The 19,837-nt window shown below is 43.2% G+C and overlaps 1 protein-coding gene across 7 annotated transcripts in view; it reads left to right on the forward strand.

Moving 5' to 3' along the window:
- LOC112229221 (cytoplasmic dynein 1 intermediate chain 1) overlaps positions 1–19,837 on the forward strand; it is a 111,379-nt gene that overhangs the window by 62,830 nt on the left and 28,712 nt on the right. For all 7 annotated transcript variants that reach the window (XM_042310148.1, XM_042310151.1, XM_042310149.1 and 4 more), the window contains 4 exons: positions 116–281; positions 553–652; positions 1,027–1,152; positions 19,063–19,209. In XM_042310148.1, coding sequence (XP_042166082.1) covers positions 116–281; positions 553–652; positions 1,027–1,152; positions 19,063–19,209 — 539 coding nt within the window. The remainder of the gene's footprint in view (positions 1–115; positions 282–552; positions 653–1,026; positions 1,153–19,062; positions 19,210–19,837) is intronic.

The following is a 19,837-nucleotide window of genomic DNA, read 5'->3' on the forward strand; positions in this document are numbered from 1 at the left end:
GTGTGTGTGTGTGTGTGTGTGTGTGTGTGTGTGTGTGTGTGTGTGTGTGTGTGTGTGTGTGTGTGTGTGTGTGTGTGTGCGTGCGTGCGTGCGTGCGTGCGTGTATGTGTTTCAGGCTACCCCTGCAGGGAGCTGACGGAGGAAGAGAAGCAGCAGATCCTCAAATCAGAGGAGTTCCTCAGTTTCTTTGACTGCAGCATCAGAGTGATGGAGAGAGCCCTGGCCCAGGACTCAGACATATTCTTTGACTACAGTGGACGAGACCTGGATGACAAGGAGGGGTGCGAAATTGGAATTTGTTTGGTGTGTGTGTGTGTGTGTGTGTGTGTCTGTTGTGATGTCTGTAGAGGGACCATGGTTTGTGTAATCATGTGTATGGAGCTGATAATGGCCTCATGGAGTAATGCCTTTGGTGTCAATCAGGACATGACCTCTTTGTTCTTCAAACACATTCCCTCCTCATGATGTCATCGTCCTCTCAGAACCCCCATTTGACCTGACATACAATGACATCACCCAGTGACCTCTGACCCCTGTTTCTATTGGCCACAGGGACTTACAAGGCGGCTCCAGTCTGGCCCTCAGTAGGCTATTCTATGACGAGCACTGGTCCAAACATCGAGTCATTACCTGTCTGGACTGGTCCCCTCAGGTAAGGACCAGGGTGAAGTTTCCCCTTAGGTACAGATCTAGGACCAGCTTCCCTTCCCGCAATGCTAACCTTAACAATTAGTGGGGGGAAAGCAAAACTAACCCAGGATCAGCATTTAGGTGCAACTTTACCCACACTGTTGTGTGTCTGTGTTTTGGGAGGGAAGGAGTGCATGTTTGTGAGTGTATGTGTCATCACTACTCTCTATCCTCTTCCTCCTCATCCTCCTCTCCATCCTCTTCCTCCTCCCCTGATCCTCTTTTATCCTTCAATTTTCCCTCTCATTCCTGTTTCCTCTTTCTTTCCTTCCTCTCCTTGATCTCTCCATTTTAATTGATCTTGTCCTCTCACCTCCCCTTCCTCTTCCTCCCCAGTATCCAGAGCTGTTGGTGGCGTCCTACAACAACAACGAGGATGCTCCTCACGAGCCTGACGGTGTAGCTCTGGTCTGGAACATGAAGTTTAACAAGAACACACCTGAGTATGTCTTCCACTGCCAGGTAAAATCAGTCCCAGGTACACCTCTATCAGATCAGTTGGACCGTATTCACAAAGTATCTCAGAGTGCTGATCTACAATCAGTTTATCCTTTTAGATCATAATTCAATGAAGAGAGGGGACCTGATCCTAGATCAGCGCTCCTTCTCGGGATGCTTTATAAATACGGTCTTTGATCTATATAACATTTAACTGTTCCCAATGTGTTATACCGATATTGCATTTATGTGACTTATATGTCTATATCACAGTACTTTAATTTACCAACAGCTCTCTGATTTATTATTGTGTGTCGGGCACTGTCTCAACAGAGCCAAAGTAAAAAAATATTCATAGCATATGTTCTTTTAACAAAAAAAGTGACTCTATTTCCCTACAGTTGATTAATGTTTTAATTGGCAGCCTGATACAAGTGTATGTGGGTAGAGATACAATATTCTAAGGCTGCATCCCAAAAGGCACCCTTTTCATTAAATAGTGCACTACTTTGACCAGGGCCCATAGGGATCTGGTCAAAAGTAGTGCAGTATGTAGGGAATGATAGGGTGCAATTTGGGATGCTACCTTAGACTAGTAGGTAATGTCTATGGAACGCATCACTCCACCGCTTCAACAATGACGACACCAGAGATGAAAAATGAGGAGTAAAGTGATATTTAATTAAAGCAGTGAGTTCCTCAGGGGTTCCTGGGGTTTGGCCTACTTGGGCAGAACATGATATTACGGAACATGTTCTGCTCGCTCGCTTGGTTTTGGTGTAGAAAATGCCTCTGGTTGGTTGTGACGTTGTGTGTGTGCTTTTGGTTTTACAATCCATTTGGTAACCAGAAGTCCTCACAAGGATAGTAAAACAAGAACAATTCTGACAAGTGGGGACATTTCACCGCTCCCCACAAGGAAAAAGGCTATTTTAAGTTTAGGGGTTTGGTTTAGGATTACAATAAGGTTTAAGGTTAAGATTAGGGTTAGGAGTTGGGTTTAGGGGTTGGGGTTATGGAAGAAAGGATTTTAAATAGGAATCGATTGTTTGGTCCCCTCAAGGATGGTAAAACAAGCGTGTGTGTACGTTTGCGCGTATGTGTGTGTATTCACGTGCAAATCCGTGTGTGTCTGTGTGTGTCTGTGTGTGTCTATGTGTGTCCGTGTTTGTGAGGGAGTGATGGGGAGCCTGGGAGGCAACTGAGGGCTGGGGAGGAGATTTAGAGGGACTCTCCACGAGAGAGAGAGAGGGGGAATTATAGAAACTTCTGCGTAATAAAAAGATGTGGCCTACCACTTCCTAATCCAGGAGGCCACATGTGTTAGCCCACCCACGTGGATCTTCCAATCACATGTGCTGCTTGACTCTGTTTCCTACGCCCAGAGTCTACCTCATAAACACACACACACGCACAGTATAAACTTATATACAAACAGTACATTGAAATAGTCACACACACATACACTGAGTTATAGACATACACACAGAGTCACAGGCTCACACACAGAGTCACACAAAAACACACACACACACACACACACACACACACACACTCATGCAAAGCCATACACATATGTACAGCCACCCACTCCCACAATGCAGACAAATATATGCAATTTAGTAGAGGCCTTAATAGATTTGAATAGATAATAGATGCAATAATAGATTTTAAACAACACCATTATCCACCAGTTTTATTTGGCTACTATTATTAATGTATGTTCTGAAGTGCATGTAGTCTGGTGTAGATATTACAGTGTTACAGTATGTAGTCTGGTGTAGATATTACAGTGTTAAAGTATGTAGTCTGGTGCAGATATTACAGTGTTACAGTATGTAGTCTGGTGTAGATATTATAGTGTTACAGTATGTAGTCTGGTGCAGATATTACAGTGTTACAGTATGTAGTCTGGTGTAGATATTACAGTGTTACAGTATGTAGTCTGGTGTAGATATTACAGTGTTACAGTATGTAGTCTGGTGCAGATATTACAGTGTTACAGTATGTAGTCTGGTGTAGATATTACAGTGTTACAGTATGTAGTCTGGTGTAGATATTACAGTGTTACAGTATGTAGTCTGGTGTAGATATTACAGTGTTACAGTATGTAGTCTGGTGTAGATATTACAGTGTTACAGTATGTAGTCTGGTGCAGATATTACAGTGTTACAGTATGTAGTCTGGTGTAGATATTACAGTGTTACAGTATGTAGTCTGGTGTAGATATTACAGTGTTACAGTATGTAGTCTGGTGTAGATATTACAGTGTTACAGTATGTAGTCTGGTGCAGATATTACAGTGTTACAGTATGTAGTCTGGTGTAGATATTACAGTGTTACAGCATGTAGTCTGGTGTAGATATTACAGTGTTACAGTATGTAGTCTGGTGTAGATATTACAGTGTTACAGTATGTAGTCTGGTGTAGATATTACAGTGTTACAGCATGTAGTCTGGTGTAGATATTACAGTGTGACAGTATGTAGTCTGGTGTAGATATTACAGTGTTACAGCATGTAGTCTGGTGTAGATATTACAGTGTTACAGTATGTAGTCTGGTGTAGATATTACAGTGTGACAGTATGTAGTCTGGTGTAGATATTACAGTTACAGCTACAAGGATTACTGGAGTCAGTTTGTCTTTACAAGTGGTTTCTGTCCATATTGTAGTCTGGAAGCTGGGTTACTATAACATAATAATGTCCATATTGTAGTCTAGAAGCTGGGTTACTATAACATAATGATGTCCATATTGTAGTCTAGAAGCTGGGTTACTATAACATAATAATGTCCATATTGTAGTCTGGAAGCTGGGTTACTATAACATAATGATGTCCATATTGTAGTCTGGAAGCTGGGTTACTATAACATAATGATGTCCATATTGTAGTCTGGAAGCTGGGTTACTATAACATAATAATGTCCATATTGTAGTCTGGAAGCTGGGTTACTATAACATAATAATGTCCATATTGTAGTCTGGAAGGGGTCTATATGGGTGACTGAGTGGTGCTGCTGGGAAGATGTGTGGTGGATGAAATGATAGGGGGGGGGGGGACAGAAATGAAAACCTAAATGGCACCTCCCAGGCACCTCCCAGGCTTTCTTGTGTCAGTCAGTATGAGTGTGTCCAGGGGCGGCTGTGCCATGCCCTTTCATGAGAGAAATAAATAAATAAAAGACAGAGCGAAAAGGAGTCAATCTCCAATCACTTGGCATGGGCCTCCCTCGCATTTCTAGCTGGAGAGGGATGAAAGGAGGCAGAAGTGATCAGGGGAGAAGAGAGATTGTTTTTCGCTCCGGGATCTATTACAAACAGAGGTGCTCCTTTCTAGTTATCCGTGGATCAGATGGATCTTAATGTGCGAGCATGTTCAGCCGTTTAACCCCCAAAACCACAGGCCCCCTTTCTTTTCTCTCTCTTCTCTCTCTTCTCTCTCGCATACACTCATCCTCTGTCGGCCTCTCTTCAATCACACACGCTTAGGTATGTTAGGGCTCTGTTAGGGCTCTGCCAGGGCTCTGTTATGGCTCTGCTAGGGCTCTGCCAGGGCTCTGCTAGGGCTCTGCTAGGGCTCTGCCAGGGCTCTGTTAGGGCTCTGCTAGGGCTCTGTCAGGGCTCTACCAGGGCTCTGTTAGGGCTCTGCAAGGGCTCTACAATGGCTCTGTTTGGGCTCTGTTAAGGCTCTGCCAGGGCTCTCCTTGGGCAACATTTCTAAAAACCTGTTTTTATGGGGTATTATGTGTAGATTGATCAAGCAAAAATTATTTAATCAATTTTAGAATAAGGCTGTAACGTAACAAAATGGGGTCTGAATACTTTCCGAATGCACTGTATATTCGGGTGGTTGAAATTATGTTCAATTTCATATTTCAGAGAGTGAAATGGTGTGTTTGAATCATCGCCATTGTTTCAACGTCATGCCATCAGCCTAAATATTGGTGGTATATTGAAATAAAATGTCAAGCCATAGTCCAACGATTTCTGCCTGAACAGTGACTCCTACTGCTGTACGAGGGGTAATGCACTTCATTGAGAAGGAGTCTACCATTCAGATGCCTACAGTACCTCTACTTTATGTTTAGCTTTTTTTTTTAAACAAGCTGTGTTTGATTCAGTTGAGCTATCATGTCAACACATTTAGACATCTATCAGCTTCCATATTCATTTGTGTAGGCTACCTAAATAACATTCAAGAGTTGAAAGGAACTCCTCAAACTTTTCTTTCGCAGTCTGTACAGTATGTGAGGTTGAGTTTATGTAGGCTACATTGACATCTGATTTTCCCAAAGGACACCATCCCCACTGGGCAAAATCTGGTTGAATAAACATTGCCTCCATGCAATTAAAAAATAATAATAATAATTTGATTATGTTGAATTGACGTGGAAAACTGAATGGATTTGTAAAAAGTTATCAACTGATTGGAATTTAATTTTTTTACCTAAATCTAAGGGCATGGTGAATTTTTGGCGTTGATTTCACGTTAAATTCACATGAAAAACTAGACGTTGAAATGGTCATTATAATTTGTCCATGGTGGATTGGATTTTTGGAAGTTTAGAAGTAGTTACCATTAGCTCTATGAATATGATGCCAAATTCATTGTATTAATAATAAACTTCTACCTTTGGATATTGCCATTACTTTCAACCAGTGTGTGCCCAGCAGAGTATGTAAGTGGAGCGGAGCTGGAGCGGGGCGAGGATTGGAGCGTGCCCAATTTGACTGGAACGTGGAGCGAGTTTCCTAAAGGTTGGAGCATCTGCCTTCTTGCCCCCTCCAATTTCACTCCAGTAGTGCTCCAGAAACACTCACTTCATCAGCTCAGGGCACGCCCCGTCCTCATATGCATCTGTTGGCTACTTGTGTACTGCTATAGCCCTTGCTTTAGCTACTGTTATGGAGTTCACAAAATCTTTTCATAAAGAAAGTGATAAAAAACACAGGTACCAAATCAAGGAGACATACAAAGATCAGGACCAAAACCAAGAGAGGGAGTGTGGTGATGTAATGTCCACAACTAAAAAATCTGAAAAGACATATCCTGAAAGCATGGCGGTGTACAATCTACATGCACATGCTAACAGAAAGGCATGAGGTGGGGAACTAGCTAAGTGTGTCAAATCAGATTTAGTTCATTGTCATTCTATTATTTATACAATAGGCCATCATTGATTTTGGCCCAATAGGCCTGGCATATTACCTCTGTCAAGGAGCTTTCCATTTGATAGGGTTATTTTACCTCAAATCTTTTAGGCCTACCTAAAAAAAATAATACATGCATCCCTACCCAGCCTGGCAAGAGTGGCCCGAAGGGTATTTAGCATCCCCATTGGCTCCGCAAGAGCTGAGAGGGTATTCTCCACTTCTGGCCTGCTTTCCAGGCACCATTGCATCAACCTGAAGCCACAGACCCTGACCAAAAACCCACAGACCCTGACCAAAAAATTCATGTTTCTAAAAATTATTTCCACGGCACTGTAGACTAAGCTTAATAAACCATTTTTCGTTTAATTTGTATTTAATTCTATGTACGTCACAGCCTGTATGTGCAAATTGTGGATTATATAATGATTTAATATAACGAAATGCTGAGCACTTAATGTCCCTGCCAGCCTAGTGTGTCGCACTTGCAAATGCTTCACAAAGTATTTCTTTGTAGGCTATAGCCTTAAAATAATTGAAATAATATAGCTTAAATAATTCATTTTCATTGATTCTTGGGCTCCCTGTCTGGCTCCTGACCTATTAGAGTTTTTATATGCTGTTTTATACAACATGTAGACTATTTGTGTAAGGGTTTTCCTCCTCTTCGTCTGAAGAGGATCGGACCAAGATGCGGCGTGGTTAGTGTCCATGGTTGTTTATTTAAAAACATAAACTGAACACTATGAATACAAAAACGTGAACAAACCGAAACAGTACCGTGTGGCGACAAACACAGACACGGAAACAAACACCCACAAACAAACAGTGAAACCCAGACTACCTCAGTATGATTCTCAATCAGAGACAACTAACGACACCAGCCTCTGATTGAGAACCATACTAGGCCGAAACATAGAAATCCCAAAATCATAGAAAAACAAACATAGACTGCCCACCCCAACTCACGCCCTGACCATACTAAATAACGACAAAACAAAGGAAATAAAGGTCAGAACGTGACAATTTGAAATGATGAGCGCTTCTTACATTCACCTTTTCATGTTGTTTATTAAAGTACTTTTCATTCAAACATATGGTTTGGCTTCAATGTTAGGTCCAGGTAGTCACAACAATAGATGTTGTGTTGGTTAAATTGTGATTTTAATGAATGGAGGATTTCTGACCGCTCAACTCTGCTCACATACTTTGCTGCCCAGTGGGTTGTGTGTTGGTTTGTAGATGGGGTGTGGACTACGATTGAATTATATGGGGGAGGAGGGGTTATTAGTGAGGTTTGGGGGGACACTGGGGCTACATTGTGAGGGGGTTGATGTGAATGATACTGGGGAGGTAGGCATTCTGTCCTCTTCTCACAGCCCTGCCGGTGGACCCATCATTGGCCTAAACCCTGTGTGCTCAAGTAACATCACACAACCCGCTCAAGTGGGCTGGGTCACGCCACATCATTGGCACGCCCCAAAAACCTCACTCGCACCCCTCAACCGCCCGCACCCCCGCTGGCACTGTCAGCTCCCATCCCACTCAGCCATATTTTTATTAATATCTCTCAGTTTCTTTTACACACCATGGCTCTCTGTGACCTGATCCTCGTGCCAGAGGGTTGGGAAAGCAGGCCTGGTTTAGAGGGAAAGGAGCGGGGGGGAGCGGGGGAAAGAGAGAGAGAGAGAGGGGGTGGGGAAGAGAGGGGGAGGGGGGAATGAGAGAGGGGAGGGAGCGGGGGAGAGAGAGGGGTGGGGGAGAGTGAGAGAGGGGAGGGAGAGAGAGAGGGGAAGGAGAGGGAAAGAGAGGAAAGAGAGAGAGAGAAAGAGGGAGAGAGGGGGAAAGAGGGAGGAGAGGGGGAACAGACAGAGAAAGAGGGAGGATAGAGAGGGAGGAGAGGGGGGAGAGAAGAGGTATTCATAGGGTTTCTGGAGAGATTCCCACTCCAAATTATAGTGGCGGATGAAGTTGCATTTGCTCATAAAGCTTACTGGAGAAATCCTATAAAAGCCACTGTTAGCTTTGTGAGAGGAAGGTCAAAGACCCTGTGTCTGTGGGGGTTTTATAATAGACTTGTATAATAACACATTCTTTCAACAGCTAGCTAGAGATTGTACCTCCATTATGGTGCAGTGGTCTTGTTCCCTGAATTCTTTGCTGTTCAGATTCTGATGGGTAGAGGAATATGGCAACGCTAGGTAGATTAACATTTTAAGACTTAGCACTCTATCATTGTGTCAAAGCCGTTTTTTTTTCTAATCATACTTTATCAATTCAATTGGAATTCTCACTTTAATCATCTTTATTTTTTATATTTTGGTATCAATTTACGGCACTTCTCCTATGGCAATATGATTAAGGTCACTCTCACTGAAAAGAGAGAAGAAGAAGAGGATGAATGAGAGAGATGGAAAGGAAAGAAAGAGAGAGGGGCCAAGAGAAGGAGAGAAAGGCTGCTTGTATTCACAAAGCCTCATTTTCTTTATCTGATGAAACAGAGATATGCTATTCCACCGGCTGTGCCAGAGACCACAGAGTGACAAAATCTGTGGGGTGTCGTAAAAAAGAGAGAGCGAGGGATGCCAAGGGAAGAGGGTTCAGTCCATCTGGTCCTCATAAGCCCTGCTGAAAACCAGATGACTGTGGTGGTGCAGCGAGAGGAGGAGAGGAGAATATACTGTCTTGTTACTAAGTCATCCACCCCCTCTCCTCTTCCTCCCTCCCATCCCAACCCAAACTCCAGGAGCATTTTTTACCCGAGAAAGAGGGAGGCAACCAAGTAGGGAGTGTTCGTTCCTCTCTTCCATAATCCCTCTCTTCGTGCCATATCTTATCACGGGTTAGCCTGAGTATTATTCTGTATAGAACCCTTCCTGTTAATATAACAGGCTCTGTCACAAGCATTTCACTTCTTGAGATGATTTTAAAACATTGCCTTGGGGAAGGAAAACCCCAATGCTTTTGCTCTGTAGGTGATGGGCCCTCGACGCAACCTCTGCCTCATATTAACTTATCCGTTTCAATTAAGTTTCGTTGCAGAAAAATGACTTTCACTGGTGTTTTTCAGTGAAGCTGTCAGTTTAAACGTCTGTTTGGTTATGGGCCACCGAGTAAAGGGGCTGAATAATTTTGCACGCCCAATTTTTCAGTTTTTGATTTGTTAAAAAAGTTTGAAATATCCAATAAATGTTGTTCCACTTCATGATTGTGTCCCACTTGTTGTTGATTCTTCACAAAAAAATACAGTTTTATATCTTTATGTTTGAAGCCTGAAATGTGGCAAAAGGTCGCAAAGTTCAAGGGGGCCGAATACTTTCGCAAGGCACTGTACCTTGAGAAAAAGGAGAAAAGGTCTCAGAGCTACTTAACTTTGGAAATGAATGTTGGAGTTGGTAAAGAAAAAGTATAATATTGAGATATGTTCATAATACAGACTTTACACAAAGAAGTGTGCGAGATGGTTTTGATATAGGAAGCTTTATGCAGGTGCTGCAAGGGCCTATATTTACTTGAATATCCACTTTGTTTCAAAGGTGCTCATTGGAATTAGATCTTAGGGCTCAAACTAATCAAACCCACATTTCAGTATTTATTCAGTTGCATGTAAACATACAGTAACTACTTTCCTATAGTCAAATGTTTGTACATATTGATTTGGGTAGTAACAGGTGGATTCCGCTGACAGACAGATGCTTCCAGTTAGATGTGTGTCACAGTAGTTGTGTAAACAAAGATTGAATCAGCCTCTAATATCATTGGCTGAATCCAAAGTAGCAACCTATTCCCTATATCATGCACTACTTTTGACCATGGCCCATAGAGCTCTGGTCAAAAGTAGTGCACTATGTAGGGAGTAGGGTGCCATTTGGGGGACCAACCTCTGCCTCATATTAATTTATCTGTTAATAACACAACATGACATCTGAATGGGGAAATACTTTAATGTATCAACCAATTCCTTACGGGAAGAAGTCATAAGTAGTTTTATGGGGACAAATTGAAGTCATCTTCAGTAGCTGACGATATACAGTCTGTCAGTGTAATTCACAACCGTACGTGTTGATATATGACAACTGCATAAGGCTTCTTGTGTAGCGCCCAGTACTTTTCTGGCAGACGTCGCAAACTGCACTATGGCGTTATAAACAGAGCTAATGTCAGTAGCTGATTCAGTAGGCCTACAGACAAGGATAGTGGTGAAATAAGGTGCGGTTTAAACTTTAAAAGACTGTGAATTCTTGGTTTAGTTAAAGGATTTCTCCACTTTAGATGAAGCGCCTGATAGGGTCAGAAGTCTGCGGAACATATGGAGTCAATATCCAGTCTTTTTTTAATCCTTTTTTTCTGTCGCTACTATTAAGCTTAGTGATTTATTAGTAATGATAACTCTGGCAAGGAGACTAACGTTACATCATGTCATATTGCGAGCAGGGGATCTTCCAGACGTTTATAGAACGGAATAATTGATGACTTCTGGTAATGAGATAGAAGATTAAAGTTAGTATTTATCATGGTTATTACTCAGAGAGATGGATGTTTGAAGAGTCCTGGTAGTTTACCTCAACCTCATTCTAGGAGAAATGAACGTGCTTGTCTTAGTCATGTTTCTCCTATTTCACCATGATTCTTCAAAGTCATGTGGGAATAATTTGCGGTAAATAAATTCATTTCTCTTAAGTCTCTTTATAACAATCTATCGTATAACTTACATCCCTTTCCTGAGGGAAGGTTTGATCAAATGAAGACACTTATATACAGTATGCAACTTAGGTTTCAAGTTTACAGTTTTAACACTCACAAGCACTAGTACTGTACATTGAAAATGCCTTTCTCGCTTGCTCTTTCCCAACAATGCAGTAGTACTATAAAAAATACATTAAAAAGCCAAGGAGAACAAAAACACACAAGAAATAGTAATAAGAAGAACACGAGAAAGTGAGTAAGATATATATACAGGGTCAGTTCCAGGGTCAGTAGCTATATACAGGGTCAGTTCCAGGGTCAGTAGCTGTATACAGGGTCAGTTCCAGGATCAGTAGCTATATACAGGGTCAGTTCCAGGATCAGTAGCTGTATACAGGGTCAGTTCCAGGGCCAGTAGCTATATACAGGGTCAGTTCCAGGGTCAGTAGCTATATACAGGGTCAGTTCCAGGATCAGTAGATATATAGGGTCAGTTCCAGGGGTAGCTCAGTCAGTAGCTATATACAGGGTCAGTTCCAGGATCAGTAGATATATACAGGGTCAGTTCCAGGGTCAGTAGCTTTATACAGGGTCAGTTCTAGGATCAGTAGCTATATACAGGGTCAGTTCCAGGGTTAGTAGCAATATACAGGGTCAGTTCCAGGATCAGTAGATATATACAGGGTCAGTTCCAGGGTCAGTAGCTGTATACAGGGTCAGTTCCAGGATCAGTAGCTATATACAGGGTCAGTTCCAGGATCAGTAGCTATATACAGGGTCAGTTCCAGGGTCAGTAGCTATATACAGGGTCAGTTCCAGGATCAGTAGCTGTATACAGGGTCAGTTCCAGGATCAGTAGCTATATACAGGGTCAGTAGCTATATACAGGGTCAGTTCCAGGGTCAGTAGCTATATACAGGGTCAGTTCCAGGGTCAGTGCCAATACTATATTTACAATGTGCCGGGATGCTGGAGTGGTAGGGTTAGATATGGGGTTAAGGTGACTAGGCATCAGGATATATGATAAACAGAGTAGCAGCACTGAGTGTACAAAACATTAAGAACACCTTCCTAATATTGAGTTGCATCCCCTTTTGCCCTCAGAACAGCCTCAATTCGTCAGGCCAGGGACTACAAGGTGTGGAAAGCATTCCACAGTGATGCTGGCCAATGTTGCCTCCAATGCTTCCCACAGTTGTGTCAAGTTGGCTGGATGTCCTTTGGGTGGAGGACCACTTGATACAGACAGGAAACTACATGAAAAATCCAGCAGCGTTGCAGTCTGGCACCTACAGTACTACCATACTTCGTTCAAAGGAACTTTAATCTTTTGTCTTGCCCATTTTCTCTTTGAATGGCACACATACGCAATCCATGTCTCAATTGTCTCGAGGCTTAAAAATCCTTCTTTAACCTGTCTCCTTTGTACTGATTGAAGTGGATTTAACAAGTGACATCAGTAAGGGTTCATAGCTTTTACCTGGTCAGTGTATTTCATGGAAAGAGCAGGTGCTCTTAATAATTTTTACACTCAGTGTATGACGATTATATGTGAGTATGTGTGCATGTATAGAGTCAGTATGTGTGTGTGTGTGTGTGTGTGTGTGTGTGTGTGTGTGTGTGTGTGTGTGTTGGAGTGTCAGTGTGAGTGAGTGAGTGTGTGTGTAGAATGTGCATAGAGAATAAAATACAATGCTCAACTCAGATAGTCCGTGTGGACGTTTTGTTAGCAGTCTTATGGCTTGGGGATAGAAGCTGTTCAGGAGCCTGTTGGTGTCAGACTTGATGGTCCAGTACTGCTTGCCGTGCGGAGTCTTTAACAATTTTTCAGGTCTTCCTTTCACACTGCCTGGTATAGAGGTCCTAGATGGCAGGGAGCTCGGCCCCTGTGATGTACTGGGCTGTTGGCACCACCCCCATGTAGCGCCATGCGATCGAGTGCTGTTGCCATACCAAGCAGTGATGCAGCCAGTCAAGATGCTCTCTGTGGGGTAGCTGTCGAACTTTTTGAGGATTTGAGGGCCCATGATAAATCTTTTCAACCTCCTTCACAACTGTTTGCATGTGTGTGGACCATTTCAGGTCCCTAGTGATTTGGACACTGAGGATCTTGAAGCGTTCGACTGACCCACTCCCCCCCATTTGTTATTGATGAAGAGGCATACCCCTCCCCCTCTCGATTTCCCTAAATCCAATGTCCTGTCTGCTCGGTGAATGGAGAATTCATTGAGTTGGATAGCCATGTGGGGGATCTTGTTCGCAAATCCGCGATTGGAGATCATCTATCTTATTATCAAGAGACTGTACATTGGCCAATAGAATGGAGGGAAGAGGTGGACGGTTTTCCCTTCATCTTAATCTCGCCAGGGTTCCCCCTCTTCTCCCTCTTTTTCGCCTACGTTTCCTATTCGGTAGCCCAAACATTTTGTTGGAATTACACAAAGAGCCTAGACCAATGAGTCGAAGTCGAATTTGAAGCCGGAATTGAGGTTAGTAACTGCCGATTTGATGTTCAACAGTTCTTGTCTATCATAGGAGATGATAGCGGATAAGCACCAAAATAATCACAAAATGGCAAAGTTGGGTCAGGGCTTGCAAGACGGTACAGTACGGCACCATTTTAACAGGTGCTTTTAATAAGGCTGGTGGTCTGCTCTGTGGCTAAGTAATCCTCTCCTTTGGGGTTATTTTGGGTTTACACTCCTTCATTAGTCTTCTGATGAATGTCTTGGTAGGGGAGTAAAGGAGTGATGATCCTCTTGTTGTGGGGACCCCACCGGGCTGTGCCAGACGTTCATTATCATTATCCCTGTAATGAAGCAGCCCTGTCTGAGGAGCGTGGCCCTGATGGCAGACCCAACCACAGACAGCCGCAGGGTCAAAGATCAGGCCCGGCGCCTCTGATGTGCTGATTGAAATGGCTGCCTGATGTACATCTACTGTACATCAGAGATGGGGCTTAAGGGTAGCTTAAGGGTAGCCTAGCTTAGCGAAGTTAGCTTTTAGGAACATGTGAGGGCTATATTAAAGGGGCAATCTGGGATTCAAACAACAACAAACCTATATGTCATTAGTTTATAAGTAAAAGAAAATGTATGCAACAATCGCGGAGTGCCCCTTTAATGCCAAAAGAGAAACGAGGAGACCGACTTAGTTTAGATGGATGAAGAAAAAATCTCACTCAAACAAGTGTGCTTGTATGTGAGTGAGGGAGGGATAAATAAGTGTTGAGTGAGAGAATTAGCATTATATTTAGCCTTGTGTACCACGCTTCTAGGCTGTCCTAGGCTGGTGAACAAGAACACCATTATATCTTATTAAGACGTTGATCAATTGTTTGTGTTTTTTTACTGGTGTCTCTGTGGCCTTCAACAAGTTAAAGTCTATTGAATCTGACTTTATAATACACTGTGTCTGTGTAGCATATATTTGTACAGTATGTCTTTGTATGGACTATGTGTCGTTTATGTATTATTTCATATTTAGGCTATACATTTATATATAATTTCATAGCGCTACCCACTTTTACATTCAAACCCAGTCACCCGGTGGTAACTCATTCAAATCTAAATATAAAATAAAATAAACCGAGAATATTTAGAATAGAGTCTAAATATTTAAAATAAACCGAGAATATTTAGAATAGAGTCTAAATATTCTCGGTCAGCATCAAACAATGTGTGTTAATGGATTTGAACCTTAATCCATATTCCCCTGCTGTTCCCCTGCTGTTCCCCATGGGTAAATAAACTTCTCAGGGATGGTTTCTGATGGCCAACACAATACTTTATTTTTACCCCTAAAGCTCAGTTTATTTTGAGTCTCGGTTTGGAAAAACACTTCACATCTGAGACTCTTCTGTAGCCGTTCTGGTAGAAGGAGAGAAAGAAGGAGAGTAAGAAAAGAAAAGAAAGAGAAGCGTGTTTTCTTTTGCTTTGGTTTGTTTTCCAGTCCTCTTTAAAATGAACTCGAGGTGCAGGACTTGGCGGTTGCACATGTTGTGGTAGGGGAGAGACAGAGACGGAGAGAGAGAGCGAGAGACTGAGAGAGACAGATGGAGAGAATCTCTCTTCTCTTTGTTTTACTCACTCATAAAACAGTAGATCTTAAAGAGAAAAGAAAACAATCCCACCACACTGTATCCCTATTTCACTTTAACCAGATCAAATGGGCTCTTCTCAATGTGTAAACTGGGAAAAGTACTGCCAGTGGACCGTGTATGGTTCAGTTCTGGTTCAAGAGAAAATTTGGTCAACACAGAGAGAGTGGTTCATGTTTATGCAGTGGTAGGTACAGTAGATATTACGGGTTAAATTGTATCTGTTCTGGAAAGGCAGTTCTGTACTCAGGACACAGAGTTGATTTGATGACCAGAAGACATTGTTATGACTAGAGCCTAGAGTTTTACCTGACCAGGTCACATTCTGGTCAGTAAACTCAGGGCCCTACTCAGAAAAGTACACCACTGGTTGTAGTGTACCACTGGTTATAGTATACCACTGGTTGTAGTATACCACTGGTTATATTATTCCACTGGTTATAGTATTCCACTGGTTATAGTATACCACTGGTTATAGTATACCACTGGTTATAGTATACCACTGGCTGTAGAATTCCACCGGTTGTAGTATACCACTGGTTGTAGTGTACCACTGGTTGTTGTGTACCACTGGTTGTAGTATACCACTGGTTGTTGTGTACTACTGGTTGTAGTATACCACTGGTTGTAGTGTACCACTGGTTGTAGTATACCACTGGTTGTAGTATACCACTGGTTGTAGTGTACCACTGGTTGTAGTGTACCACTGGTTGTAGTGTACCACTGGTTGTAGTATACCACTGGTTGTTGTGTACCACTGGTTGTAGTGTACCACTGGTTGTTGTGTACCACTGGTTGTAGTATACCACTGGTTCTAGGAAAGGAGAAGGGTTACAAACCCAAATGGCACCCTATTCCCTTTATCCTTCTAATGCAGTGGGTTAAATCAGGGTCAAACAGAGCGTTTCTTCATAGACATATGAAAGAAAAGTATACACACACACATGGTTATGGTCTTAAAAAAAGAAGACACCTGTAATATGTCGGAAATAGAGTTGAAATGTATTCCGTTTGTAAGTTTGCTTCCCAATATTACACTTTATATACACAGAAGACTGAAATATAACAAAATTGTTTGAAATACAAACATCAGATTTTTTTTATTTTATATTGTTTCATAATTATGAAATTATGAAAAATATGAATAACATTCCACCTATGAGTCCACTAGGTAATTAGACTGCAGGAAATGGCTACAGTGCACTTCATTTGATCAGGGTCGAGGGAATAGGGTTCCATTTGGGACTTAGATCGAGGGTATGCATGCAGAGGAAAGGCAGACGTCTTGCTCCCGGACAATACTCCTTCACCCGCTTTGAGGATAACACAGTGCCACCGACGCGGCCCGCTCCCAAGGACTGTGGCCGACGTGAGTAAGACATTTAAGCGTGTTAACCCTCGCAAGGCTCCCGGCCCAGACGACATCCCTAGCCATGTCCTCAGAGCATGCGCAGACCATCTGTCTGGAATGTTTACTGACATATTCAATCTCTCCCTACCCCAGTCGGCTGTCGCCACTTGCTTCAAGATGTCCACCATTGTTCCTGTACCCAAGAAAGCAAAGGTAATTGGACTCAATGACTATCGCCCCGTAGCACTCACTTCTGTCATCATGAAGTGCTTTGAGAGACTAGTCATGGATCATATCACCTCTATCTTACCTGACACCTGAGATCCACTTCAATTTGCTTACCGCCCCAATAGATCCACAAACGATGCAATCGCCATCACACTGCACACTGCCCTAACACATCTGGACAAGAGGAATACCTATGTAAGAATGCTGTTAATTGACTATAGGTCAGCCTTCAACACCATAGGACCCTCCAAGCTCATCATTAAGCTCGGGACCCTTGGTCTGAACCTCGCCCTGTGCAACAGGGTCCTGGACTTCCTGACGGGCCGCCCCCCCCAGGTGGTGAAGGTGGGAAACAACATCTCCATTTCACTGATTCTCAACACAGGGGCCCCACAAGGGTGCGTTCTGAGCCCTCTTCTGTACTCCCTGTTCAACCATGACTGCGTGACCAGGCGCGCCTCCAACTTCATCATCAAGTTCATCATCAAGTGCAGACGACACAACAGTAGTAGGCCTGATTACCAACAATGACAAGCAGCCAACAGGGGAGAAGGTGAGGACCCTGGTTGAGTGGTTCCAGGAAAATAACCTCTCCCTCAACGTCAACAAAATGAAAGAGATGATCGTGGACATCAGGAAACAGCAGAGGAGAAGCCTTCTCCACAGTGGAGAAGGTGGAAAGCTTCAAGTTCCTCTGACGTACACATCACTGACAATCTGAAATGGTCCACCCACACAGACAGTGTGGTGAAGAAGGCGCAACAGTGCCTCTTCAACCTCAGGAGGCTGAAGAAATTAGTCTTGGCCCCTAAGACCCTCATAAACTTCTACAGATGCACAATTGAGAGCATCCTGTCGGACTGTATCACCACCTGGTATGGCAAACTGCACCGCCCGCAACCTCGGGGCTCTCCAGGGGGTGGTGCGGTCTGCACAACGCATCATCGGGAGCACACTGCCTGCCCTCCAGAACACCAACAGCACCCAATGGAAGGCCAAAAAGATCATCAAGGACAACAATCACCCGAGACACGGCCTGTTCACCCCGCTATCATCCAGAAGGCGAGGTCAGTACAGGTGCATCAAAGCTGGTACATAGAAACTGAAAAACAACTTCTAAGGCCATCAGACTGTTAAATAGCCATCACTAGCCAGCTACCACCGGGTTACTCAACCCTGCCCCTTAGAGGCTGCTGCCCCATGTACATAGACTTGGAATCACTGGTCACTTTAAAAATGGAACACTAGTCACTTTAATAATGTTTACATCCTGCTTTACTCATCTCATGTGTATACACTGTATTCTATTCTACTGTATTTTAGTCATTGCCATGCCGACATTGCTCTATCTAATATTTCTATATTTCTTAATTCCATTCTTTTACTTTTAGATTTGTGTGTATTGTTGTGAATTGTTAGATACTACTGCACTGTTGGAGCTAGGAACACAAGCATTTCGCTACACCCACAATAACATCTGCTAAATATGTGTACGTGACCAATACAATTTTATTTGATTTGATAGTAGAGGCTACTTTGCAATCTGCACGCTGAGACCGTGGAAGAAGCCATATGTGATGCTCAGTGAAGAGGAAACAGAACTCAATAAACAAAGCGCCAGAGAGCGCCACGCTTGTCATGATGGAGGTTACACTTGGCGCTCTGCTGGCTCCTGCAGGGTTTGATGCGGTAATATAAATTGTCTGGGGCCACAATCCTCCACATTGTCTCTGTCGTTACCCCCACGTCACCCCTCTCCTCTCCTCAGCAGACCCGGTACAGTCAACTCATCATCTCTTTCTCCCTCTCTCCTACCCTCCCTATCTCTTTCCATCCTTACTCAAAATAACCCTGTTGTACTCTTTCCCCCACCCCCCCCCTCTCTCTGTCTCTCGCTCTCTCTCTCTCTCTTTCTCTCTCGCTCTCTCTTTCTCTCTCGCTTTCTCTCTCGTACCCTCTCTCACTCTCTCTCTTGCGCTCTCTCTCTCTCCTCCTCTCTCGCTTTCTCTCTCGTACCCTCTCTCACTCTCTTTCTCTCTCGCTCTCTCTCACTTTCTCGCTCTCTCTCTTAACATCGCTCTCTCTCTTTCTCTCGCTCTCTCTCTCTCTTACCATCTCTCGCTCGCTCTTGTTCTCTCTCTCTTTCTCTCTCGCTCTCTCTATATATCTTTCTTACTCTAACTCCTCTCTCTTTTTCAATTGTTCTCTTTCTTTCTGCCCATCTGTCTTCTATCACTTCTTTCTCTCTCCCTCTATCCCCTTTTCTTCTCTCCTACCCTTTATCTCTCCCTCTATACCCTTTTCTTCTCTCCTACCCTTTATCTCTCCCTCTATCCCCTTTTCTTCTCTCCTACCCTTTATCTCTCCCTCTATCCCCTTTTCTTCTCTCCTACCCTTTATCTCTCCCTCTGTTCTCCAGTCTCCCGTGGTGTCAGTGGGCTTTGCTAGGTTCCATCCTAACCTGGTGGTGGGGGGGACCTACTCTGGCCAGATAGTCCTGTGGGACAACCGCAGCCACCGCAGAACTCCTGTACAGAGAACCCCCCTCTCAGCTGCAGCTCACACGGTAAGTCCACAGTGCAGTCCACCCTATTCCCTTTATAGTGCACTACTTTTACCAGCGCACTATGGGCCCTTGTCAAAAGTAGTGCACTATATAGGAAATAAGCTGCCATTTGGGACGCACTATTAATCTCCATATGCACTGAGACACTTTCAACTTACATCTTCAACGTATATTACTGGTTTAGAGGTGGTCAAACACTATATTCACATCCAGAGCTGCAACACACTGAAACCCTGCAATCCCTGAGGACATTAAAAACATATAAGAGGAAGAATAGAAATGTCCTTGTACATCTTATAACCAGGGTTCCCCAACTGGCAGGCCCGGGGGCCGAGCAAAAAAATCGAAAACTATTTTTTAATTTTTTTTTTTTTGTTGTTGGACATAAATTACTATAAAAACACCAGGAAATCAGCTCCAAGTGATTTTAATTTTGGAAATCTGTTCCCAAGTATTCCCATGTATAATAGAGAGATGTGATCATAGACAAATGTAATCAAAGTTTGAAATTATTATGTTTTAAGTCAAATATTATCTGTTTGGGTTTCTTGCGGTCAATTTGCAGTCTACCAATTATTTGTTATCATGTTCCGGCCCCCTGAACATCCCCTCAAGAAAACATTGTCCT

Source organism: Oncorhynchus tshawytscha, linkage group LG31 (assembly GCF_018296145.1).
Source record: "Oncorhynchus tshawytscha isolate Ot180627B linkage group LG31, Otsh_v2.0, whole genome shotgun sequence".
Classification (NCBI taxonomy): domain Eukaryota; kingdom Metazoa; phylum Chordata; class Actinopteri; order Salmoniformes; family Salmonidae; genus Oncorhynchus; species Oncorhynchus tshawytscha.